Here is a 26,702-nt window from a genome sequence, read left to right on the forward strand (position 1 = left end):
TTGGACGTCAGTGCAGAAGACTTTAATGTGCCTAATGAGCTTGCAATTCCAAAATTATGGGCCGTTTATGGGCATAATCTGCTATTATAACCACTCTCGCTCACCTGGGAGGGCTTTCCCTCAGATTTTTGGAACCTGGCTGCAGGATTTGTTCCCTTTCAGCTGCAAAACCATTAGTGAGGTCAGTGGCTGATGTCTGGCAATAACACCTGGCTTGTCAACAGAGTTCCAAATCAGCCCACATGTGTTGGGTGTTACTGAGGTCAGAGCTCTGTGCAGGGCCAGTCAGATCCCTGCACACCAGACTAGGAAAATCATTCGTCCTGAGAAGGTTGACGATCATGAGTAGGGTTGCAAAGGGGTGGGAAATTGGGAATTCTGGAAATATTCAAAATTGAAAAAACATGGCATTTCAGCAGATTAAATTAGATTTATTTGTAAGTAGAACTTTATGAAGTTTGTATAGTAAAATAATTGAATGAAACGATTCAATTTACAATTACATTACATTACATTACATGTCATTTAGCAGACGCTTTTGTCCAAAGCGACTTACAATAAGTGCATTCAATTATTAATAATTAAAATAAATAGTAAAATAATTAATAATTATTTGACTGTTTTATTATACAAAAACATGAATGTTGAATTAAACTACTCACCCCCCCACCCCCCCACCCCACCCATTAAATGACCCCCCCTCCAAAAATCCCTCAAAAAGTCTCATTCAAATTGTCAAAAAATGAAAAAAAAACCACCTCTCTCCAAAAAAGTCCCATTCAACATGTTAATGTTGAATTGAACATGTGATAGAGGAATGCACAGTGCATGTAGGGGGCGTGGCCTCCATGGTGGGCGTGGCCTCAGCAGCCCTGCAGTAAGCAGTGTGCTATGTGCATGTGATTGAGGAATAGCAGATATTTAAGTGTACTTCCATGAAATCTGGTTGTTTTGGTCAAGCTTATGCTAATATATATATTATCCCCAACTATATTTAAGTTCCCTGTAAAGAGCCAACCTTCAGGTTTGTAAATTCCCTGTTTATTCCCATAAATTCCCTGTTTATTCCCATAAATTCCCTGTTTATTCCCATAAATCCCCGTTAATTCTCACATTGAAAATTCACAGAATTTTGCAACTCTGATCTTGAGTGTAATTAATTCTGGTTTTAAAGCAAAATGTGCATGAAATGTTAAAACAATTTGTTTGACTTAAACTCTCAAGAAGAAGAAACCACAATCAGTCAGGCAGCAGTAGTGAACATTTTCATTTTCAATTTGTCAAAATTTGTCAATCTGTGTTAAGACTGAGACATGAAATTATAAAACATTATTCTCTTCGGATGGTGCGCGGGGATAAAAACGTGTTGCTTGTCGCCAGCAACAGCTAATTTAATTGATCTGAGTACCTCAGTGCCCCCCTTTAACATTCAGATGAAATGAAGAGATATTTCCAGAATCCCACTGTTGATGGAATGAACACACCATGTAATCAAAGTGAGTTAGAGGGAGGGAATTATTAAGCACAGAGATAAGTGGTCTAAGTGATAAAATGTTAATATTCATAAGGAGAGAAAGTCAAAGACAGGGAGAGGAATGAGGAGAGGGGGCAGAATGAAGAAGAGATAAGGGTTTGGATTTAAGTGTTATCTCACCGTTAATGGTTTTTCCAGTCCGTATCAAGATCGCTGCATAAGACAGAGGAATGTATTTATAGAGTGTGACATGATAGTCTTCTACAGTAGCTATAAAAGGTACTTAGGTGACTTCTATTGAGCTGGAGAGATGAGCTGAAGCATGCCAGGAGGACTCCACTAAACACCCACAGAATCCAGAAGCTTCTCTTCTGTTTGCTGTTGTCTCTCTCGCCGTGTCACTGCTGTGATCGCGGTTAATACGAGAAGATTATGGTTCACGGAGGAAGAAATACTCCACAGAAAATCTTTTAAAAACCCACTCACCCCCTCCAGTCTTGAGAGGTGGATGTTCATGGATGGCAGCTGCAGTCATCGGTCATAATAAAGTCCATTGGTGACCTGGTTTCAGTTACATTTGTCCTTCACAAATCAACTTATTCTGAACATGCAGTTGCATGGTGACAGCTAACTGTGCTCATGACAAACAGAAGCCCTGTATGTATTCTGCCTCACAAAGCCTAACTGCAGTAACTACAGCTTTGTTTAAAATTGAGTTATGAATAAAAATGAACTCCTTGATGTCTATTTTATCTTGAACCCAAAAGAAACAAAGGAAAACATAAAATCTGATCTTGAAAATTGTATTTCAATACACAGAATTATAAATGTTGCAAATATGAACACAGGTTAAAAATATAACATATAACCGGTACAATGAGGATAATCTCTAGTTCTATATTTTTATACTAAATATATTTGACATTATCTCTGGTTTTACTTGGCCGAATATGGCCAGAACTTTAGAGGGAAGCTGATGGAGAGACTCAATGTTGCTTCATTTTTATGCCTTCGTGTCATGAAGAAGTAATGTGCCTGTGTTTTCATGGACTCTAGATGGTTAAACACAGTATTTATGTAATGGAGAGGTGGAGAGTCAGAAGAAAGAAATGGGAACTGGTTAAAAAAAGAGATAAATCTAAGATAAATCAGCGAAAGTGGTGTGTTTTTTGTTTTAATTTTGGGATCAGCGACAACAGACAGAGCTGTGAATTATTGAGCAACTTCCTGCCTGTGTTGAAAGGGTTGAGAGATGGAGGTGAGGTTTCACAGGACTCATAGTGTGATGGAGGAAAGGCACACATTCAAACACCATGGCATGTATGCAACATTCAGTGGGAGGCATGTTTTATTTAAAAACCAGAAAAGCTCAGCAGCCAGTTACGCTTGACAACTGAAAACATCCTGAGAGAAAAAGGGCAGGAAATGGAAGAGATGATTGTGAACTTGGAGATTTGAATGTCTGCATTTCTCACTGGTTTGCTCAGTTAGCCTTATAGACTTTCTGCTAGACGGTCTTTACTTATAGATTTTTTTGTAAGTTTTAGGCAGTAAAACTCCATATTTAAACCTCTCAAGTCCAGGAGATTTTGATTCAAATTTGTCAACTTCCTGTGCATTAATTTCTGTCTCTGTTTAGCATCTTTCAGTCTGTCCTTACATCACATGCATGGCTCCTTTTTCTCCACACAAACTTGGCTATCAGTCAGATTTTTCATTTTATTTTAATGAACAAACAAACAAATAAAGCTGCCAGGAACCCAAAATACAAGCAAAAGACACAGGTTTCTATGGAAATATACCATTTTTTATTTTTATTTTTGTTTTACCATTTATAAACACAAAAACAGCAGAAAAAAATAATAAATAATAAAACTACAAAACAGTCTATTTGCATGTAAATAAAAAATAGTAATATTTTTCATTGTAGAAAGAAAATTCACATTTTAAAAATGGTCTAGAAACATAAATGGCACACTGTGAAAGCTCCTATGATTGACCTTTCTTTCAACCGGCTTTCTCAGCTTGTCCACATATCAGATATAAATAAAGTTATTACTGTAAATAAAACGTGTATTTTCAATAAATAGATGGACTCCAGAGGGTTAAATTTGGTTTCAAATAGTTCTGGTATAGGGTATATTCCTTCATTTTCATTCCAAAGGTCATGCCAATACTTACCAGAATAGAAACCCAGGAAATTTCTCAGTGAAAATCCAGTTTGACTTTTAAATTACCGCAAAAAGAGCATGTTTTCATCATGGAAATTACAGGCTTACTTAAAAAGCATCTTTAGTAATTATAACTCCATAGAGGCCATTTGAAGAAATTAAAATGGAATTGGATTGGAACATAATTAGACCAAAACACAAGAGCATCCTCAGCTGCAAATATTGTCCTCCTGTTTATGAGACACAGCGTTCCAAGGAGTTGTTCAGTCTTTAATACATTCTCAGGGTTCACAATGACCTGATCAGTGAAAACATTCACAAAATGTCACCTCTTACCTCATGTCAGTGTGGGTAGAGCTTTAAGAAGTCCTGTTGAATTGTGTTCTTATCACTCATTCGTACACAAACATTCATTTGTATATTCACGGATATTACTAAGTGTGTGAAATAAAAAAGACGTATATGTACACACATCAACACATGCAATGCACACACAGTTTCACACCCTTCCTGCCTCCTAATGAGCTGTCAGGCTGCGAAATGGTGCCGCAGATGCAATTCAATCTCCCTGTCTGTGGAAAAATTAGAGGAAAAAAAGACTTTTCTTTATATCAAGTGACGCTACCTTTTTTTTTTTTTTTTTTTTTTTATCCCAGCAAGAAAGGGAGGAATGAATGGAAACACATACTGGTGAGAGATCTGTAATGTCATTAAAGTGGAAAAGTAATCATCCCTGGCCTCTTTTGAAGTCTGGGCTGTCAATTGCATTTGGTTGTCTGCAGGTTTGATTAAACAGACTCCTGAGCAGCTAGTTGCTGTTGAAGCCGACCAGATATATTGGATTACATTTCAACTTGATACTAAAACAATATGACTTCATTCAGTATCCACATTAGGAAACAGTTTTTATATTATCATTATCTTGGTTTAAAACATAATCACACATAAAACAGTGATAGAACATCTGTTCCTGTGCTTTCTTTTACAAAACTTGGTGAAGAATTTTACAAATTTTAACTTGAAAGTGCTTGTGTGAGCATCGATAGTGTCTTATTGGAGAAACCTCTGCGTTAGATTAACTTTCTCTGGTTGGTTAATTGTCTTGCTGTGAATGTTTACTCCCAGTGATTTAAAACTGTGAGCGTCATGTCTGCCTCTCTCTTTTGTTTCTATCGGTTTAAGACATTTTCTCTCATTTATCACATTGAATCTTTCAAAGAATTAATACATAGCTAAATCTCCACATGTGGAGGGAGTGATGTGGTGTCATTTTTAAAAAATGAGTCCATGCTCAATACAATTAATTACTCTTTGGGGCAAGATTAGAACAGTGATTGATTAGCGAGATAAGTATAAACAGGCATTATGCTAAACTGTTGAAGCTTTTAATGTATTCAAATGAAGATAAGGATGCACCAACCATTTTAATTCAAAAGTTATGTGTCTGTCTTGGTGATTTTTTCCTTCTGAAATCCTTACGGAGCAGATTGTTGTCAGGCCAGGCTTCAACCATGACAGAAACAACACTTTTCCTCGGCTATTTCCTGTTATTTGTTGGCCAGTTTACTAGATATGTATCGGCCATTTTGCTCGAAAATGAATTTCATGCCGAGAAAATGGCCCACGATGTGAAGATCATTGAACCAACCTGTCACAGTCTGACCAATGCACTGTGGCATATTTTCTTTTAATAGACCATTGAGCCTCACGCTGCTGTGTGGCTGCACTGTATTAAATTGGGCTAAATGGCCGCCCTGCCAAGGAGAGAGAAGCAGTTGTTTGGATCGCTAATATTTCTTTGGATGTTTGACACTGCAAATTGCCTCATTATTTTATTTGTATCACATCTTTAGTATCTGAGAGGGGAATCAGTGGGCATGATGAATGTTTTCTGTCTCATACCAGCCTAGGAAGAGCAGTAGAACAATTCGGTTACAGAGAAGAACATTTCAGGAATCTATCTTCATTTGCCAGTCTCTCTGGGTTGGACCAATTCTATAAATAAAAGGACTGCCCAGCACTGCGGAGCATGCTGATGACCTGCTGTGGCATTTAACATGAGGACGGCATCTAATTGATGGTTTCTGTCAGCCTGAATTGATGTTACTTATTATAGTAAAGATATCCTGCAGATATGTGTATTACAAATGAAGTGCAGGAGACTAAACTGGACATTTGACCAAACTTTCAAACAGTGCTTTTTAAAGTTCGGGATCGTAGCATGTATAATTCGCAGCCTAAAGACAGTTAAAATCCTGCATTTGCAGGATCAATCCCTGAGGCACCTTTGAGCAAAGCAATTTTAACCCCAACTGGAGCTGCAGTACTCATGCTGAGCAGCTTCAAAGTGTGAATGTTAGTGTGTAAGTGCTCTAAAAAAAGGGATAAAGGCTAAATAAATCAAACATTTATATCCATTTCGAGGCCTGTTTCTTAAAATTGGAGTATGTTTGCTTTCATTTTCACATCATCTATCATAAAGTCGTACAAATAAACTTCAGCTGGTAAATTAAGTTTACTTGAGAGGAAAAAGTTGCATGTTTTCCCACATACAACACATGCAGAACTTTTGAGCTGCCTAAATGGGAAGTTATCCTTCCCGTCTGTGATGCATGTGTGTTTTTGTGCACCAGCTCGTGTGTTTTCACACTTCGCTTTGCAGGGATTCATCATCTTCCAGGCGACATGTTATATTTATCCCTTGCTCTGTGCTGTTTGGTACATTTGTGAGAGATTCACCCGTGTGCATGCCCACACACACACACACACACACACATGCATGCATGCACATCGAATTTCTTCCTGTTTTATTTTAATTAATGACTGTGGCACTAATTAGAAGCCATGTAACAATACCCTCCGACTGTCTCTCATCCATTCTTAGATTCACTCCTCCGAGCTCTATGAAGCAACTCTGTGTTTTGATCTCTTTGGAAACAGCTTATAAGCAAAAGAAAGGGAGTTTGCAGGATACAATAACTTCATATACTGTAATGCATGGTGACACGATAAAGTATGACATTACAGCAGCTTTTGTGGAGCTTGTGGCTACACATGCAATTGTGCATAGTTGTATGGTACTCCCTGTCAGCTCTGAGTTTATTTTTGGCGCACGCTGTTCAATTAAGTCACTGCTGTATGCTCATTCCCACTTCCACAGACCCTCCTAATGAGCATGACACACAGACAGTGTCACCATGTTAAGCCTCTCTTCTTTTAATTATCTCCCTCCCCTTCACTTGGTGTGACAAAGGTTGCCTCTTGTCAAAGTTTAGTCAGCTCAGGTCGTGACGGCATGGAGATGTTAACCACAGATTTAGCACAGAGAAAAGTCCACCTGCGTTTTATTTGACCTAATGACATGTTGGACTTGGACTCTGAATATAAGCATATGATTAGGAAGTCTGGATTCCAAGTAGCAACATTCAAACAACTTCAACTGGAGTTCTGAAATGTGATTCAGTCTATAAAACAAGGCGACTGTGTTTGTTTGTGTTTGTTTTGTTCTCTTGCTCCCACACAACACATATTTGGCATCACACGTTTCAACAGTAAAAGCTGAGAACAACAAACTTGGAGGACAGGCAGCAATATGTACGGCCTGACAAATGATGAGATTGTTGAGGCCCGCTTAACAGCATGGTGGCCATCATTACAGTCTGTCATCAGAGCGACACGGTGTGATAAATGTGACAAAACGTATAGCAAGGAAAACATGCAGTTATTTGCTAAATCATACACTTGAAAGCAATAAAATATGCCCTTGATTTACTGTGACAAGCAGCGTTTCTTTCAGTTCTTCACAGTGATTGTCGTGCAATGTCGTCAGTCGGCTTTAAGATCAGATTTTTCATTCAGACTGCAATCAAACACAGTGATGGACTAAAGTCAGTCAGCCACAGCATGCTCATTTATATGCACTTGTAAGGCTGGTCAAGCTGCAGTCATAGATATACTGGTAGGTGTTTTCAAGACGACTATATAGGCCAGGGATCTGCAACCTTTACTAACTAAAGAGACATTGTTGGCCAGAAAACAGAAAAAAAGTCAGAATGGAGCCACAAAACTACAATAAAGACAAAACAGCCTACTAAGCCTAAAATAGCTTACCAATATTACTAATAGGCCATAATGAGCATTTATTAATATGAATTTGTCAGAATGCACCCGAGGATCCGAGTGCAAATGAGAGGAGAGACACCAAAGAAATGTCTCAGGGGATTTAAAATCGAAAGGGAAACACAAAACAGGACAAGAAGTTGGCAAAATGTAGAGGTGAAGGCACCAGGCCGAAGACTTTCATAAGTTATGATGCACATTTTAGATGTTGGAACGTTTTAATGCTGCATTTAAGCTACACATTTATACAATTGTGGAGTACAAATTGCTTTGGCTTTGATGAATGAAAACTGAAATGGTAAATATGGTGCACTTATATAGTGCTTTTATCCAAAGCGCTTTTCACTACACTCTATGCTCATTCACACACACATTCATACTGGTGGCCGAGGCTACCAGGGAATTCATTTACACACCGATGAACGCAGCGGGGATCGAACCACCAACCCTCCGGTTACTGGACGAAAGCTCTACCAACTGAGCCCACAGCCTCCCCTGTAAAGAATTAATTCATTTCATTCATTAATTCATGCAGATGGTCTGAAGAGCCACATTAGGCTCTGGAGCCGCAGGTTGCCTACCCCTGATAGACGATTGTACAGGCAGCAAAATACGGCTCATATTTACATTTTAGACTGTCCTTGGCCGCCATCTTGCTGACGTAGTAGTAATGATTGACAGGGATGCAAGTTTAAATGGCGGATGTCACACTTTGGCTGGATGGGTCAACTTTCACCAGGAGAACAGGGTTCATGTCCCATGTGAAAACACAAGTAAACTACTTTTCACGGGTGGATACGGGTAATGTGGGACACTTAAGGTTTGGCTGGTTTATTTCCTGCTTAAAGCAAATATAGTCATTAAAACCTTTACTATTGGTCTACCATGGGTGTCATGTGACTGAAATTACATAAAATATTTTTAAATTTAAAAAAATATAACAAAGTAAAAATTGCAAAAAGTGTCACACATTACCCGAATTCACCCTAGCTTACCTTTTTGTCTCTCGTGGCTCACGTCACCCTCCTAATGACTTCAATTCCAGCATTTACGTACATTTATTTCCTGTTTAAACTGTCTTTTATAACGCCTAACCAGGAAGGTTTTTTGCCCTAACCCTAGATCAGTGGTTTTGTGGCCTAAATTCACAGAAACTGCAGCTTTTTAACAAGTACGAACCGTACTTGTATATATGACAACGTGTGCGCTCCGCTGTACCGCAAGCTGTGAAACTCTCATTGTGCCATTTTGACAAACGCTCATATGAAGTATGACAAAGGGTCTATTCTGTCACTTAGGTCGGAGATGTTATTGGCCTTTTCAGAGCACACCTTTTAACCTGTCATACTGCACAGGTGTTCCTAACAACATTAACGATGGCTCTGTTCTATCTAAGTCTCCTCATATTCCACAGTGACGGTGAGCCAGCATGCACAATAGAGCTGTTTTGGGTCGAAATTTGGACTTGAAAAGCAGGAAAAGGTGCACAGGTGTAGCAAATGTTGTTAACGATGGCTCAGTTACATCAAGTGTACCTCCAGTAAGCCATGCCAGTGAGCCAGCATGCACAATACCAGTATGCTGGAGCTGTAGCTTACAGAAGTGGAGTACACCTGCCAGTCTCCTGCTACGACACGCCAAAATGCCTGCTGTGAAAAAGATCTATACAGTACTCTGAAACCGAGACAGCTAAATAGATTTCTGGCACCATTAAGTTCATTTACACCTGTTCTTCTTTCTTGAAGTCAAAAAGACCTGTGTGGAAAAGGCTCTATTGACAACTTGACTCCATTGCTGTGGTCAAATTTCCAATTGTATAGTGTGAATATGAAGCCAATTCAGCTTAAACTTGCATTATTTCTACTGCACAGCAGGGGGCGACTCCACTGGTTGCAAAAAAAGATTTAAGTGTACTAAAAATAAACTTTATTTAAGTGAACAGGAAAATGAGCTATGGTATGCTTTGAGGCAGAGGTGTCAAACTCAAATACACAATGGGCCAAAATTTAAAACTTGAATACAATCACGGGCCAACATTGAACAAATAAACCTTTTAATATTTACCAAACATGTTTTGCTTTAACATTAAATATGGAACCAGCAACGCTTATAAACATACAATATATAACTAAATAGTGCAGACATGTAAAATCAAATTTCAAATAAAAAACACATCAATGTCATTAATTTATTAAATAAAAATTAAATAAAAATCGTATGCCTCTTTTCTATTTGCATCCTTCTGATTTAAATATCAAAATAAAGTTTTTTAAACGGTTTAATACATTTAAACCGTTTAAAATAACAAAAATAAATCTAGTATAAGCGGTAAATGCGCCGTATAATACCGGCGGGTCAGCTTTTATAGTACAATAATAATATAATAATTTGGTATTGCCTCGCGGGCCAAATAAAATTACACTGCGGGCCAAATTTGGCCCGTGGGCCAGAGTTTGACACCCCTGCTTTAAGGTGTGTCTACCATATGACTGACAGGTTGCTACCAAAGACAGATGGTTGGTGCCACTGTGACTGTGTCCCCTATTATTTTACACTCTGTGGTAAATACTAATTCTTGCAGTATGCTGTTTCGTTTAGTTTAAAAGAATTCCGTGCACTTTACCCTTTTGAGCTACGGGAAATGATGCAATATGTGAGCTGAATTTGAAACGCCACTGTCGATTAAACTTCACAAACAGATAAAATGTTTTCCCAAATATATTATTCATATTGTTTGTTTTTCCAATATCTTTTTGGATCTGTGTCACCAACCCCAATTTATTTTAATGTGCTGCAACTGTGAGTTGATCCTTTATCTCCTTTTGTGCATCGTAAAGTGGGACAGAAGTACACTGCTGCACACTCATAAATTCAGTGTTTTGTTGTATGAATGCTGTATGTTTCAGCCAACTTTTTGGATGAAAATTAAAACTTAACTTAAAATGAGTACACAGTATTGACTTGGGACACATGTCCACCCACTTTGAAGCCAAATGAAGCCATAAAATGTATGTGATTCAATTCAATTCAGTTTTTTTTGTGTTTAGAATCCATGTCACAGACTCACCATATGTCTCCCCTTATTTGCCCTCGTTCCCTCCCAACAGTGAACATTAGGAGTGTGACGATACTCTCAGCTCAAGAGATGAGATGAGACACGATATTGGGTTCACGAGAACGAGACGAGACAAGATTTTAAGAAAACTACAATGACACAATATATGACTGGACCAACAGACTTTTATTTAACCGAGTTGCACATGCATTTTGAAATGTTTTATTATAACTCTTTATATGCATGATGTAGGCATGAGCTTTTAATAAACTTCTTCTTCCACAAATTAAAACTAAAAATAAAATTTATAAAAGTTAAAATAAGATAAATAAAAAAATAAAATCCCCCAGAGGGATTAATGAGCCGCCGTCGCTAACTGAACAACATCAGCAGCTGATCAAAACAAAGCAGCATGGCTAATTATCATAAACATAGTGATCTTTAATTAACCGGCATTGCTAACTGTGCTCAGAGTGTCCGGTGCTTGTTGTAAACAAACAGAGATCGCTAAGTGAACACCTCCTGCAGCAGCAGCACATACACACTGTACTGCTACAGAAGTAACTGTTAGCCTGTTAGCACATACACACTGTACTGCTACAGAGCTAACTGTTAGCCTGTTAGCACATACACACTGTACTGCTACAGAGCTAACTGTTAGCCTGTTAGCACATACACACTGTACTGCTACAGAGCTAACTGTTAGGCTGTTAGCACATACACTCTGTACTGCTACAGAGCTAACTGTTAGCCTGTTAGCACATACACACTGTACTGCTGCAGAGCTAACTGTTAGCCTGTTAGCACATACACACTGTACTGCTACAGAGCTAACTGTTAGCACATACACACTGTACTGCTACAGAGTTAACTGTTAGCCTGTTAGCACATACACAATGTACTGCTACAGAGCTAACTGTTAGCACATACACACTGTACTGCTACAGAGCTAACTGTTAGCACATACACACTGTACTGCTACAGAGCTAACTGTTAGCCTGTTAGCACATACATACTGTAGCCTACTGCTACAGAGCTAACTGTTAGCCTGTTAGCCGGACTGTGCCGATTCGATTCGTTCTTACTCTTCTTAACAAGCCTCTGCTACGTCATTCTGGCTGCTTGCTGCTTCCCCTCCTTCTCCTCCTCTTCTTCTATTCCTTTTACTGCCCCCACAGCTCACAAATAGTTTGATAACTCACAAATCTCTCGAGACTGATTTTTAACGCGACGAGAAATATCGTCAACTTTAATCTTGCTTAAGATCTAATGGCACGAGATGTCATCACACCCCTAGTGAACATGCTTTTTAAGTAAACTCCTGGCATGCACAGTGGAGTGCATCTTTCCCCGCCCACTGCAGCTCATTTAGTGATTGAAAATCACTCACCGTGGACGAAAGACAAAAAGAGGTTACAGTCTGCACAGAGCAAAATCTTTGATATGTCACATTGCATTCTTTCAAGTGTGATCTCTGTGTACAGCTCTGGTGTTTTGTCTGGGTGGATGTAGATGTTCTCCCAGCTGGGGGCTTCCACACTGCTGGGATATGTATATTTGGTCTGCTGTCAGCTTATCAGCACAGATGCAGATTAATTCCAGGAATGTCAATGAAACAAAGCCACAGGGGTAAACAGGGGAGGGATTGGGATGCAGAGAAAATTGAGTCTTAGTGAAATAGAATAGGTGAGAAAGTGACCCGATGATAGATTGAATAGATATAGTGAGGTCATATTTAAAGAGGTAGCACAAAATACTTCTGTTGCTGAATTTTATTTTCCTATATGAAACTTGCATTTTTCCTCCAGAGGGACAGAGAAAAACAGAATAGCATGCGAGGTACAAACGGCCAGAGGCAAAGATTGATATCCAAACCAAGTGAGGCAGCCAATTAGGCTTTACCCAGCATACTGGCATTTTACTCTCCATGCTTTCTCTGTGCTCTGTAAGACACAGTTACACTTCTATATGTTGATAAGGATGCCGTTATTGAGCTGAAATTAATTAAAACACATCCTTGCATTACACAGCCTCTTCCTGGGACATTTTCTGAAGAGCAGCCGAGCACATTTTAGAATTCATTAGCTGCTTAATGATCATTGCCTGACTGGCACTCTCACCAATGTGCCAATCAAATGCTGAAGAGATTTCTTGAAAGTTTGAGGACTGTCCAGAAACCATAGAATGTGTCTTCAGTTAATTGAGCACTCTTCGTCAGAATTGATTTAATTTCGGGGTTAAAGGAACGAAGAGAAAGAAATCCTTTTGCTGCAGATTCATCGTTCAGTTCTTACTTCTTGCTTTAAGTTTTACATTTTCATTGATTGATTGGTGTGTTCTGTGGAGATTTCCTACCACCAAGCAAGGAAAGATATTCAGCAACACACAAAGAAAGGTCACAGGGTCTGACTTAATGGGGATTGGATTCTCCTTCTCTTTTTTTGCCGCAGCAGAAAAGGAGCATATTTTCTGCTGAAAAGACAGTTGTCTTCTTCAAGAAAATGATTTCTTTGTGCAGGTTTCAACCCTTAAGAAATCACCTCTCTATTAATTTCTTCCTGTCAGCTTGCCTTACTTTGCACTTTCTTGCAATTCGGCTCACTTCCACAAGGACTGAGCCTTACCTACATTTACATTAGCTTTTGTGCAGCTCTTGCATTTACATTAGTTGGCATTTGTTCCCGTGAAAATCTACCTGACTCATTCACTGATGCTTTGTTTCCCCTTTGTTTTCCACCAGGTGTCGAGAAGGCTACCAGGGGATCCGCTGTGACCAGTTTCTGCCCAAGACAGACTCCATCCTGTCTGACCCAAGTAAGTTTCCACAGTTTCTACTTCAGTGTACTCAGTGAACCAGCATCTTTCTTAGGACCATAACATTACATGTGGTTGCTAGAAGTAAACATGAGGGCGATTGAGTGGGTACAGGGGGTCATATTTCTTTGATCATTATGATGAGGTTCAACTGGACTTCTTAGGAGTATTGATCCACATAAATAAAGTACAAAATCGAATGCTCAAAACCTTACAGCCACATTTACTGTACGTGCAAACACCGCACACCATAAGGGAGATAAGATAAGATAAGATTAGATAGGATAAAGTAAGATAAGATAAAAAAAGAAAAGATAAGATAAGATACAATAAGATAAGATACGATAAGATAAGATAAGATAAAACAAGACAAGATAAGATAAGATAGTCTAAAGTCTAAAATGTGCACATCTTCGGATAGAGGTGTTAAACACTTTTAAATACACTGATAACAAATCAATTTGAAAATGTTTATTCACTGAAAATAAAATATAAAAGCTGAAAGAAGACAACAATGTTGTAGTTATTGTACTATGTTTTCGCATTACTATTAGAATCTTTTACAGCAAAATCAGAGTGCAGTAACTTTTGGGGTCAAAGGTCAAATAAATCATCATGATTTTTGAGCATAAAAATGACATCATCAATACATGTAGAAATAAGTGTCATGTCACTAATCTACACATAACCAATTTGGTTGGCCAGTTAAAAGACGTAAAAAAACAACAACTTTAACGCAGTTTTTCTACCTTTTTGCGTAGTTACTGCAGTTAGACTTTGTAGGGCAGTTTAATGAGTCGTGAGTGATAGGTTTAAAAAGAATGATAAAACATACTTGATACACACAGTGAAGCAGAAAAATACCAAGCATCCCTGAACATATTCTGACAATGAGCCCTCATTTTTTACAAATAAAATTATCTTATAAACGACGCAAGAAAGTGAAATTTCCTGCAAAACACTTCAGGATCGATGCACCTTGAAAATGACATCCTGATAACTCCAAACATTCTTCAGTAAAGTTTTCTTTTGTGTTTAAATAAAATTAATATATGGGTTTCACAGAGTATTACAGCGACCTTTGCTTTTCTGTCTTCTTTTATATTCTGCTCTTTTCTTACAATTTGTCCTCATATTACCCTCTCATTTTCTCTTCTATTCACTGCTTTCTCAAATACCCTCTCCTACTCAGACTAATGTCACTTCTCCCATTTCTTTATCTCCCAAAGACATGGTCCTCTCAATGTCATATAGCTGAGAGAAGAACACAAATTGCCCTAACTTCTGTCCTTACCGCTCGCTATCGATGTCATATTAATTTCCCCGCTCCTCTTAGCTCGTTCCAAAAAATATGTAACCTTGTCAGCGGGGCACTAACGTTGTGTCAGTACAATAGCTTATCTGTGACTTTTCTACCAACAAGCCGCATGCTGTAATAGCAGCGTTTACCACTATAGGACAGTACTGTGCCTTTGGGGATTTTAACCTCATAATCAGTGGCGGACTCAGGCTGTTAGAAGGGCAGCGGCGAAAAAATAAAAAGGGGCACATTCTGCACAACATGGAGCCCTACCAGCACGCCCAATTATGATGCATCATGTATGATGAAATATTAGCATTAAGTTAAAAGGAGATCCAGATCAAAGTAATTAATTATACGGTACTGACAATTAAAAGTATCAAACCAATCCATCCAGGGGGGTCCGGGGGCATGGCCCCCCCGGGATAAAATTTGTACATTTTGTAGTAAAATGCATCTATTTTGTGCATTTTGAGAGATAAATGAGACATTATTCACAGTTGGGTGATACTGTATTATAGAATCTCTAGAGGGCACATCATCATCATTTATTGTATAAAGGGGCAACCTAGAGGGCAATCAATATGTTTTTTCACGTGTAAATGGCAGCCAAAAAGGCACTTTCTCTTATTTTCACCACTCTAGAGGGCACTTTAGCGCGCTTTTTCAACTACAGATGCATCAAACAGGAAAAAGGGCACTAGAAGGGCTCTCATTAAGGCACTAGAAGGTACATCATCATCATTTGTTGTATGAAGGGGCACCCTAGAGGGCATCCAATCATTTTTTGCACATTTAAAGGGCAGCCAATCAGGCTCTTCCTCTCGTTCTCACCACTCTAGAGGGCAGTTTAGCGCGTTTTTTCAACCACAGAGGCATTTGGGGGAGCGGTCGCCCCTCCTGCCCCCCCTCTGAGTCCGCCACTGCTCATAATTGTCCAATGTCAGAAAGAAAAAACCCTCAATGTGGTAATATTATTAAATTAAAAGTTCCTATTATGGATATGAAATTGTCCTACTTGATTGCAAAGGAGACTGGGCCATAAATGAGACATGTAGATTAAATGTGGCAAATGCAACAACACTGTTATCACTTGCTCTTTGTTAATATCCTTCACTTTCCACATCATTAATTAAGTCTCCGTAATGAGGTTTTTAATTCCAAGCAAGTATTAGGGTAATTGTCCTTGTTAGAACAACATTGGTGTTCAGTGAAGTGACACCCATCACTTTGTTTGTACACCAAACCTACTGACCTGAACACACTGGTAGCTAAGAACTGTTAGCATCCCCATCAGTTAAACACTTTGTCAAATGTCACACGGAAACACTTTATCTGTGAAGAAACCTGAGACGTTTGACCCACAGGCCAGCCCAGAGTCATTTTATTTCTCAAAGAGCTCAGTCAGAAGCAGCTACAGTTATAGTGGTAGTTAGTGAGGTAGTTTCCAATAACATGTTGACTGCCCTACACTCAAAAAAATAACTCATTGGATGAATTCAATTCAATTGTGGGCAGAATTTCCATCCAACAAATACAGTACAGGCCAAAAGTTTGGACACACACTTTCTCATTCAATGCGTTTTCTTTGTTTTCATGACTATTTACATTGTAGATTCTCACTGAAGGCATCAAAACTATGAATGAACACATATGGAATTATGTACTTAACAAAAAAGTGTGAAATAACTGAAAACATGTCTTGTATATTTAGCTACTCAAAGTAGCCACCCTTTGCTTACTAGAATATAAGACATGTTTTCAGTTATTTCACACTTTTTTGTTAAGTACATAATTCCACATGTGTTCATTAATAGTTTTGATGAATCTACAATGTAAATAGTCATGAAAATAAAGGAAACACAACAATATGTAGCCCAAACTCAAAACAAGTGCATCGATGCAATATAATGTATTTGAGTTAATGTAGCTCACTTTTTTACATTTGGTCGAACTCAAATTAAAGACATGTATGTATTGTATTTCAATTGAGTTACCTCAACTCATGTATGTGAACTAAAATAAAGAGGAGAACAAAAATAAAGAAATTGTGTTTGTTCAACCTAAAAACATAGAATTGGAAAACTAAAAGTCATTCTTTTTGGGTTGAAGGGAAGGACAGGGGAGTAAATTAAAACATTTTAGGTTACACGTCTTAAACTACTTTTGATTTGATTTTAATTAATATATTTTCATTAGACAAACAATACATTAATGTGTCACATCTAAGAAGGGCTTGAATCATTTTTTTGAGTGTACAAAGTCTAACTGCAGTAACTACATGTTTGGTCAAAATTGAGTTATCACGAAATATAAACTCCTTGATGTCTGTTTTATCTTGTGACAAAGTTTTAGATTTCAATTTTGCTTTTATTCAGACAAATAATGACATAAAAACCAAAAAATCCAACTCGAAACCAAGCAGCGATTGCACTTACTTGGAAATGACAGGCAATATCTGGCTTTCTCTGTATTTTATAAAAACAAACTAGTGTTTGTAGCACTTTAGCAGCTCAACAACTTTTCTGTGTATCTCCAGTAGTGAAGAGAATTGAGTTGTTCTCTAATAAACAGAAGTACCAAATCTTAACCATTACCTCAAATTGGTAATAATTAATCTATTGAACTCCAACTCTTTCCAGTAAACAGCCACAGGCCAGCCCATAGTCATTTTATTTCTCAAAGAGCTCAGTCAGAAGCAGCTGCAGTTATAGTGGTAGTTAGTGAGGTAGTTGCCAATAACATGTTGACTGTACATGAACTGCAATACAATTGGTATAGAAATATAAATATATCCGACAGAAGATATAATCTGTTTTGAGAACATATACTCTGCATCAGTGGTGGGATGTAGCTAAGTACATTAACTCAAGTACTGAGTACTGTACTAAGTACAATTTTACAAAGACTTTACTTGAGTATAGACTTTACTATACTGCGCTACAAAGCCTAACTGCAGTAACTACATTTTTGGTCAAAATTGAGTTATCACGAAATATAAACTCCTTGATGTCTGTTTTTTCTGTAACACTTTACAATAACCATCTAAGTTATGCTTATAGATGGTTAATAAACCAAATATTAACCATTTATAAAGGACCACAATTAGATCTACTTATTTAATCTTTATAAAGGTTTTACAGCCATTTTTTATTAAGCTATATAAATCATTTGGAAGTCATTAACAAATGCTTAGAATAGTGTTTAAAATTTTATGAGTGCCACTATAAACCGTTAATAAAAAATCCATTAATAAACATTATTAATTAGAATTGAATTGGTGAATGGTAAATCTATTTGCCATTTATAAATGATGATTTAACATTAATAAACTATCTTTTTACCATTTATAAATGATGGTTATTGTAAAGTGTTACCGTTTTTTCTTGTGACAAAGTTTTAGATTTCAATTTTGCTTGATTTCAGAGAAATAATGATATAAAAACCACAAAATCCCACTCAAAACCAAGCAGTAATTGCACTTACCACGGTCTGCTTTGGATATATATACTAATTTAAACTAATTTAGATAGTAATGAAGTAAGAAAGTGATGTAAATGGTAGTAAGACTAAAATATGACATTTCTTTATAATATTAAGTCTAAAATACACAAATCTTTGAATAGAGTTGTTAAACACTTTTAAATACACTGATAACAAAATCAATTTGGAAATGTTTATTCACTGAAAACAAAATATACAAGCTGAAAGACTCTGTTTATCATTACTATTAGAACCTTTTACAGCAAAACCAGAGTGCAGTAACTACATTTTTGGGGTCAAAGATCAAATAAATCATCATGACTTTTAATCATCAATACATGTAGACATTAGTGTCATATCACTTTCCTACCAATAACTCATTTAGCTGGCCAGTTTAAAAACATGAAAAAAAATTTAAAGCAGTTTTTCTCAGTTTTACCCTTTGCGTAGTTACTGCAGTTAGACTTTGTAGGGATGTATAGTATAGTTTGATTTAACATGAAATACATGATACATTTAAAATGATTATGCATGTTTATAAATTAAACCACATAACAGTGTATTAGGTAGTTAAAATGAGCCCTGAGTGGGGCCATTCTGCATTGTGAGTACTTTTGATCCTTAGGTACAGCAACTACATTTTCATGCTGATACTTGAAAGTTTTGAATGCAGGACTTCTACTTGTTGTGGAGTAATTCTGCAGTGTGGTATTAGTACTTTTAATTAGGTAAGGGATCTAAATGCATCTTCCACCACTGCTCTGTATGAAGTTTTCTGTTATGTAAAATATTGTTGGTTGCTCTTTGTTTTATGGAGACCATAGTTTCCTAGAAAGCATAATTGATTAAATACTTTGGTTTACGGGAACAGTTCTTGGACATTTATCTGAAAGTCTGAATTTGCTTTGAAATTCAACAAAACTAATTCAACTTGCTTGGAAAATATTAGTATATTCCATCTGTAGAATATATATTTTTCCGTCAGTATGTGGAGCAGCATTTTCGAGTTAGAGTAGAGCTGAAACAGATGCACCATCCTTTTTTCTCTTCCTGGGTATATGAGGACTGTACCCAGGGACCCATTCTCTCAAAATCAATCTATACTTGGAAAATACAGGCAATATCTGGCTTTCTCTGTATTTTATAAAAACACACTCTATAGTGTTTGTAGCACTTTAGCGGCTCAACAACTTTTCTGTGTATCTCCAGTAGTGAAGAGAATCGAGTTGTTCTCTAACAAACAGAAGTACCAAATCTTAACCATTACCTCAAATTGGTTTTCTTGCCTAAGTCAGTAAAGGATAATTAATCTATTAAACTGCAACTCCTTCCGGTAAATTTCCATATAATTTGTCTGGGAGTTGCCGAGTCATTACTGAGGAATGGGCGACTTGGAAAAGAAGAAAGTCTTTTCACGCGGCACACATCTGCAACTCCTTTCAGTTTGAATCAGCTTTAGCTCGCACCACTTTCCCTCATTCACTTCTGATCTCATTCATCTATTCTCTGCAACCTTTTTTTCTAACTCTCTGCCAAATCTCTATCCTCAATTCATTTTCTGATTTTGAGAATTGATCGGCCTACTTTCCCGCCATTCTTCTCGCTGGCTTCCATCCGTCTCTCCGCTGCCTTCTGTTTTCTGTTCTCTACTACAAAGCACAATGTTGTATAGCCTATATGGATTTCTTTTTCCAGTAACACCACATTTTTCTTTCTTCCTTTTTTTCTCCATTTTATTCAACTACTTGCTGCTTCAAAAAGTTGGTAAGTGCAAAGTTGGAAAAGAAGAGAGGCAGATTGTGGCCTCCCTCTTCTTTCCTCCCCTCCCCCTCAGATAATCTTGTCACAGCATCACTCTCCTTGACTCCTCTGCTCGCAGCTCATCAAATCCTAATTTCCCGAGTTACCTTTGTGTCTCGTGTTCGAGCTTGCCTCAGTGTTGACATCCTCGTTCCCTATTCCAAATTTCCCTCCAGACGGCCCCCTCCTGCCCCCATCTGTCTTTTGCTAACCTCCTCCGTGCCATCCTTTCCTCAACACGCATCTTGTCCAAGCGTCAGACCTCATCCCCTCTCCCTAGCCTACAGTTTTCTGTCCAACTCATCTCCTAAGACAAAGTGGCACGAGCCTCAGATGGACTGAGGCTTGAACAGTGCCAGCTAAAAAGGTTCAGCAGCAGGGCAAACAAGCACTGCCAAGGACCTCTGGCACGCTGTGGCCTCCACGGAAGGGAAGGAAGAGGAGGAGTGAGGAGGAGAGAGGCTGGATAAAAGTGGACACATCTTCTGAGTTGGGCTATCACACTGTCTCAGGGTCCCAGAGGACGGACACACAGTCATGACTCCTATGGCTTTACAAACAGAATGAGAGTACCAGACGGAGAGGGAGAGGAAAGGAAAAGGATGATTGTATCCTGTAGTTTTAACTACTACTAAGTGTTCTGTTTTTAAACATAGAAGTCATGCGTTATAATTCGGGCTGGGACTGGATTAAAAAAAATAATCTAATTCATTAGGCTTTGTAATTAATTAATCAAAATTAATCGCATTTTAATCGCATTTTAGTCGCATATAAATATTTGACCTGAGAACAGTGAGAAGTAATTTTTTTCACTTGGATTTTTAGTATCCCATTGAATAATGACTGAATACATAAGCTTTAGCAACAAAAATATTGTTTATTTTTGTTCAAGTCCAACAGACCAGTGCAATTTTTGCCATTAAGTGTAGCAATAGCATGTTTAGAAATATAGTACATTTCATAAATCCAGGTAGCCTATAGGTAGGTAGACCTTCTGTAAACTAGAATACTTTGGTTTTTGAAGTAAAACACAATCCACGCTAGCAACCACACTAGCCGCTAGCTGCTATATGTTTAGCATTGAGGTGATACTTAAGGCTGGATGTGCTGCGGTGATATGTGAATTCCTTGTTGCATAGCAACACAACCATGCTCTTATTGACGCTTCCATCCGTTGGTTTTTAGTAACTAAATGTCCCATCATCCACGGGGCCAACCAAAGGTCTCATCAGCTTCTTCCTTCATGTTCACTGTGGTTTGTTGTTGTCTCAACTCATCAACGCTAGTTGGTGCTCCAGTATAATCGGTCCGCCTGAAACTCATCCAGTGAGAAACGTTCCGCGGTGCAAAAATAAGTGCGATTAAAATGCACTTCCCGGCCCTAGTTATAATACTGAATAAAAGATCAATAATGGAATGCAAGACATGAATAAAAACCAGACAGAGTGTATATAAAGTATTTAACGATAAAGTCAAGCTGAAGGAAGGAAGGAAAAATAGGGCAGCAGCTGATTAATTTAAGGATTTATCATTTGGACAATAACATATTGAAAAATAATGAGTGTTAAAGCTTTTAGATGTCTTGTTTTGTACAACTAATGGTCCAAAACCCAAACATATTTCATTAACAAAGACAAAATTCTCTTTTAATCATAGCTTGAAGGGATTGAGATCTTGAGAAGCCGTAGTCCACAGAATGGCCAGTTGGAAACTCATGTTGTGCAGCCAAACATGAAGCAATCTCACAGAACTTTATTTCCAATTTTAAAGGAGAGCCCAAAGTGTGTCAGAGGAAATCTGTGTGAAATGATGTACAAAACGTTACATTTGATGGAATGATGAATTGATAAATAACATGAAGTCTTTGCATATTTCTCATCATATGGCTTCATATAGAGTAGAGTATGTGTGATGCTGTCATCAGGAAACACGTGATTTGAGCCCTAAAGTTCCATAAAAATTGAAAAAGTTAAGAGGTTCATTATTTAGAGACTAATATAGATCATTTTCAGAGAGAAATGCAAAGGTTTTATTGATCTTCCTGGCCCGGGTGGCTCAAAGCAGCTGAAAGATAAAACAGTCTTGAATGTATGAGAAGGTTGTCACAGGTGGATGGTGTCCAGCAGGGTCCAGGTGAGGCTGTCAACATGGTGAACTCAAAATATATACAGGGCTTAATATATTTATTAGACCATCTGTCATAAAAACGAGAAAACATAAATATTTTAGAAATCTGTCAAAAGCTTGCTTATTGTTATTTATTCAACAAATTACAATCTGGCTATAAAAAGGTAAATTCAGTTTGTTGTCGGCTCACTGGGTTTCTCTGAGAAGTCAGAAATGAATCAAGCAGAACATTCAACCACTAAAACTAATTTTTATGTTCAGAAATCCAAATAAATAACTGTAATTTGCCATCCTAATCAAGAAATAATAATGTCCTTTTCTATTTTTACAGGGTTTCTTTTTTGTAAATTGAAAAATTCATGGATAATTATATTTTAGCAAAAATAACATTTTGGTTAAAGAGCACGTACTGCTGTATTAACCATTACAGAAACATAACACAATATTTTGGTAATGGCCAATACTGTTAATGTAGGACAGCTGTGGCACAAAGTGCTGGTCTAATACATTTGTAAAGCCCTGTTTATATTTTTTATTGATGCAGTGTTTCCACCTACATCAGGGATGGGCAACTGGAGGCCCAGGGGCCGCATACGGCCCGCACCCTCACTTGAAGTGGCCCTCAGTACAACTACATGCATTTGAGCATTAAAATCTTAAAAGTGCAGTGTAAAAATGCACAAAATTACTTCTTGCAATTAATGTTGGTCTGCTGTTCTTGCACTGAAAAAAAAAAGAAATCACAGTAAGTGGTTATTTTTTATTTGCTTCAAACCTTTTGTATTCCTATTTATACTGTTATACATGCATTTTAGCATGAAAAATGTTAAGTTACTGTACTTTAACAACCTATTGTCACAGGAATCCATGAAATAGCCACGGAATCACTCAAATTTCCGTGAAACTGACACGGATTTCACTACAATGCAAGTTAATGACAGTTATATCCTGTAGCTATTCCAACATACAAAGTGATTATGTACATTCACTGAGTGAATATTTAGAAAATAAAACATATATTTCTCGCTAGAAATGTGATCAAAATCCATTTTCATTCAGAAACTAAGTCAAAATATTGATTTTTTTCACTAAAAATGAGAGAACTTTTTTGTTCTGACCGCCGGAACCTTGAAAGTCACGTGACTTGGAACAAACCAATAGGAAAAACTATCCATGGAATAGCCACGGGATATGACTGTCATTAACTTGCATTGTAGCGAAATCCGTGTCAGTTTCACGGAAATTTGAGTGATTCCGTGGCTATTCCACGGATTTTGAGTTAAGCGAATCCGTGGCTACTTCACGGATTCCTGACAGACCAGGTTCCACTGTAAACATATTTAAAATTGCAGTTTCATCATATCTGGTGAAGTGCACGGTCCTATATGTGGCCCTGTGGTAGCGACGATGAAAAAGTGTGGCCCCCTGCAGCATTTAAGTTGCCCATCCCTGACATAGATGATCTTTGTCAGACAAATAATAGTCTGATGGATAAAACACTTGATCAATAAAAGTTGTGCAAAATTCAATGTAATAGTCTGGTTCATAAAGGCTTCAGACGGATGTGATGGAGCCAAAACAAAGCAGAAGAGATTTTAACTTCCAACCAGGTCTCAGTGACAGGACTAACTGATGTGCGTTTAGTTCTCAAAGTGCTGACAAGTTTCAAGTTCATGGCCTGACTCGATTGATGTGTTTGAGATCAGATTTGTTTAGGTTCCCTGCTGAATCTGTCAGAGAGCAACAAAAGCTTTTTGTTGTCTTCCTTACATACAGTATGTTGAATCTCTTCATTGCAGAAGAAACAGAGTTCAAGCTGCTTTTGTTGTCGAGACATCTTTTGTTGTTCAATCTAGGAGGTGGCTGATTGGCACTATGCATTCTGAGCAACTTTCACAGGAAAATGCAGCATTCAGGAGCTGATGTCGACTAGATTTTAACTATTCTCTTTAACACAGCTCCTTCTCTCTTCTGCCCTACCTCAATATCTCTCTGTACTACTTTCATTATCTGTATAGCCCTTTGCACAGTCATTGCCCTGGTCACAAATTGAAAAACATATTCAACCCTTTTGAATGGAAAGCCTGGGAGCCAAGACAGTCTAGGTTTATGACGCTGCGGGGCAGAATCAGCACACTCTCAGTGCATCATATCACGGCCCGTAGACACGGAGAGATTTAGAGATTTAAATCTGGAATTTAATTCACACTATCTTTATGAGATCTGATTTCATGCTCGGCAGGTTTGTGTGCACCGGAGATGATAACATTCCAGTAATCATGCAAGTCCGTGCAATTTCCCTGAGAATACAAGGCTGTGTTTCACGTCGTGTTGCGTGTTTCAATCCATAACATGTAAAGGAAGCATAAAATGTGCAATAGCTTCATGCTTTTATCATGGGCCCAGTGTTGAAGCAAGGGCAATGGGAGTCACCTTGGGTTGTTACAAGAACGCTCTACTGAGCAAGTGATACGTGTTGTTTATTCACAATTGTTCAAATACCTCCATTTCTGCTGTAGCCTTGCATAAAAGCTCGCAAAAGAATATTATTGGGTTGAATACAAGGACAGAAAATCCGTGGAATGAATGAACATGGTATGAATTAAGTGCCCTTGGGCCTGAACACCTATCAGCTCCAGGGGTGATGTTCTGTAGTTGACCCTGACCTTTGGACACATTCAGAATCAATAAAATATCAGACACGTATCTGTTCATGCAGTATTCATCTTTATTATTTTGTAAAATCACAAGAAATCTAATATACTTAAATACATTAATGGTGTGTTTCTGAACAGACTGTGAACTAGATGAGCACAGACTTCACACTACAAAAAAGGTGTGTCTAAAAACAAGATAAAAACACTAAAAACAAAACAATAAAAACACTAAATCTGAGGGAAATGATCTTACTGCATGGACAGATAACTTCACTTGACAAGATTTCTTAAATTTAGATTATTAAATCTAGAAATAAGCATGTTGAAAGCTTGAAATAAGAAATTAACTCTTAAAACAAGAGAAATGATCTAACACTTCTAATTCTAAAGTTTTTTTTATCTTGGTAAGAAACAAATAATTGTCAGGTCACTCTGCTCGGGCCAGTTCATCGCTGCTTGCAGCTTTAATTTATCTTGTTATAATAGTTAATTTCTTATTTTAAGTGTTCAACATGCTTATTTCTAGATTTAATAATCTTAATTTAAGAAATATTGTCAAGTGAAATTATCTGTCCATGCAGCAAGATCATTTCCCTCAGATTTAGTGCTTTGATCTTGTTTTTAGACACACCTTTTTTGCAGTGCAATAAAAGAAGCATAGATATATACTGTACATACAGGGAGGGAACATGAACATTACACTGGTGCAATCTAAGGGAATCCACAGAGCTGCAGACTTGTGATTTAAAACATGGCACATAAAACTGTGCCTTCGTGTCGAACAAAGTGTCTTTTTTAACAAGCACTGGGAGTCGCCTAAAGTCATACCTTGCAAACAGCACACATAGTATCACAGTAGGCTGTGCAGATCACACGCTGTAGATATATAAATGCTGTAGGTCCCAGGTAACCTTTCTGAGTTTGACTTGAATTCATTTCAAAAGCTGTGCAGCTGCAGCTACAGAGCCTGTGTTCCAAATGTCCTTGCTTTAGTTTTCTCAAGTCATGCCGGCACAAGTGCATATTTGTGTGTGTGCGCGAGGGTGTGTGTTGTTTCTGTGCTCTACATTTTTTTTTTTGTTTCTGGATGGTTGCGTCTCCATCCTGACATTCCCACACAGCATTGGGAGGTGAAAAGCTGCGTCTCGGGAGACATCTTGTTGAATTCACACCATCTGAAAGAGGAGGAGGAAAAGAGCTGGCTTAACGTTTAGGAGTACTTGAAGTCTCTGGCATCAGCGTCGGAATCAGCCTCCTTCCTGTGCTGACTTATTGTGGCAAGGCAAATCCAGCCTACCTGGGTAGGGATAAAGGCCTGTCAAGTCTGAGGCTTGACATCCGTACCATAGCAGAGCCAGAGGGGGTCCGAGATGTGAAGATGGGAGTTTCTTTAAAGCCTAACAGTCACCAGGCAACCTGGTCTCACAGGAATCCGTGAAATAGTATGAAAGTATGAATATTAAACTAGAGGTGGTTGCACTAACCATAATGCATCATAAAACTTGGTTACACTTTTTAATCATCATTATTAAAGGGTAACTTGATAGTGAATTAGACTTCAGTTCAGTTACTTTGCAATTAACATAAAAAATAACAATTAGCAGTAATGCATTATGAATTTTACAACATGGTCTCACAGGAATCCGTGAAATATCCACGGAATCACTCAAATTTCCATGAAACTGACACGGATTGCTACAAT

The 26,702-nt window shown here is 37.9% G+C and overlaps 1 protein-coding gene across 1 annotated transcript in view; it reads left to right on the forward strand.

Moving 5' to 3' along the window:
• The window catches only part of LOC131993429 (pro-neuregulin-3, membrane-bound isoform), a 495,301-nt gene that overhangs the window by 378,426 nt on the left and 90,173 nt on the right, over window positions 1-26,702 (forward strand). The window contains exon 3 of the mRNA XM_059359337.1: window positions 13,560-13,633. Coding sequence (XP_059215320.1) covers window positions 13,560-13,633 — 74 coding nt within the window. The remainder of the gene's footprint in view (window positions 1-13,559; window positions 13,634-26,702) is intronic.

Source organism: Centropristis striata, chromosome 20, assembly GCF_030273125.1.
Source record: "Centropristis striata isolate RG_2023a ecotype Rhode Island chromosome 20, C.striata_1.0, whole genome shotgun sequence".
Classification (NCBI taxonomy): Eukaryota; Metazoa; Chordata; class Actinopteri; order Perciformes; family Serranidae; genus Centropristis; species Centropristis striata.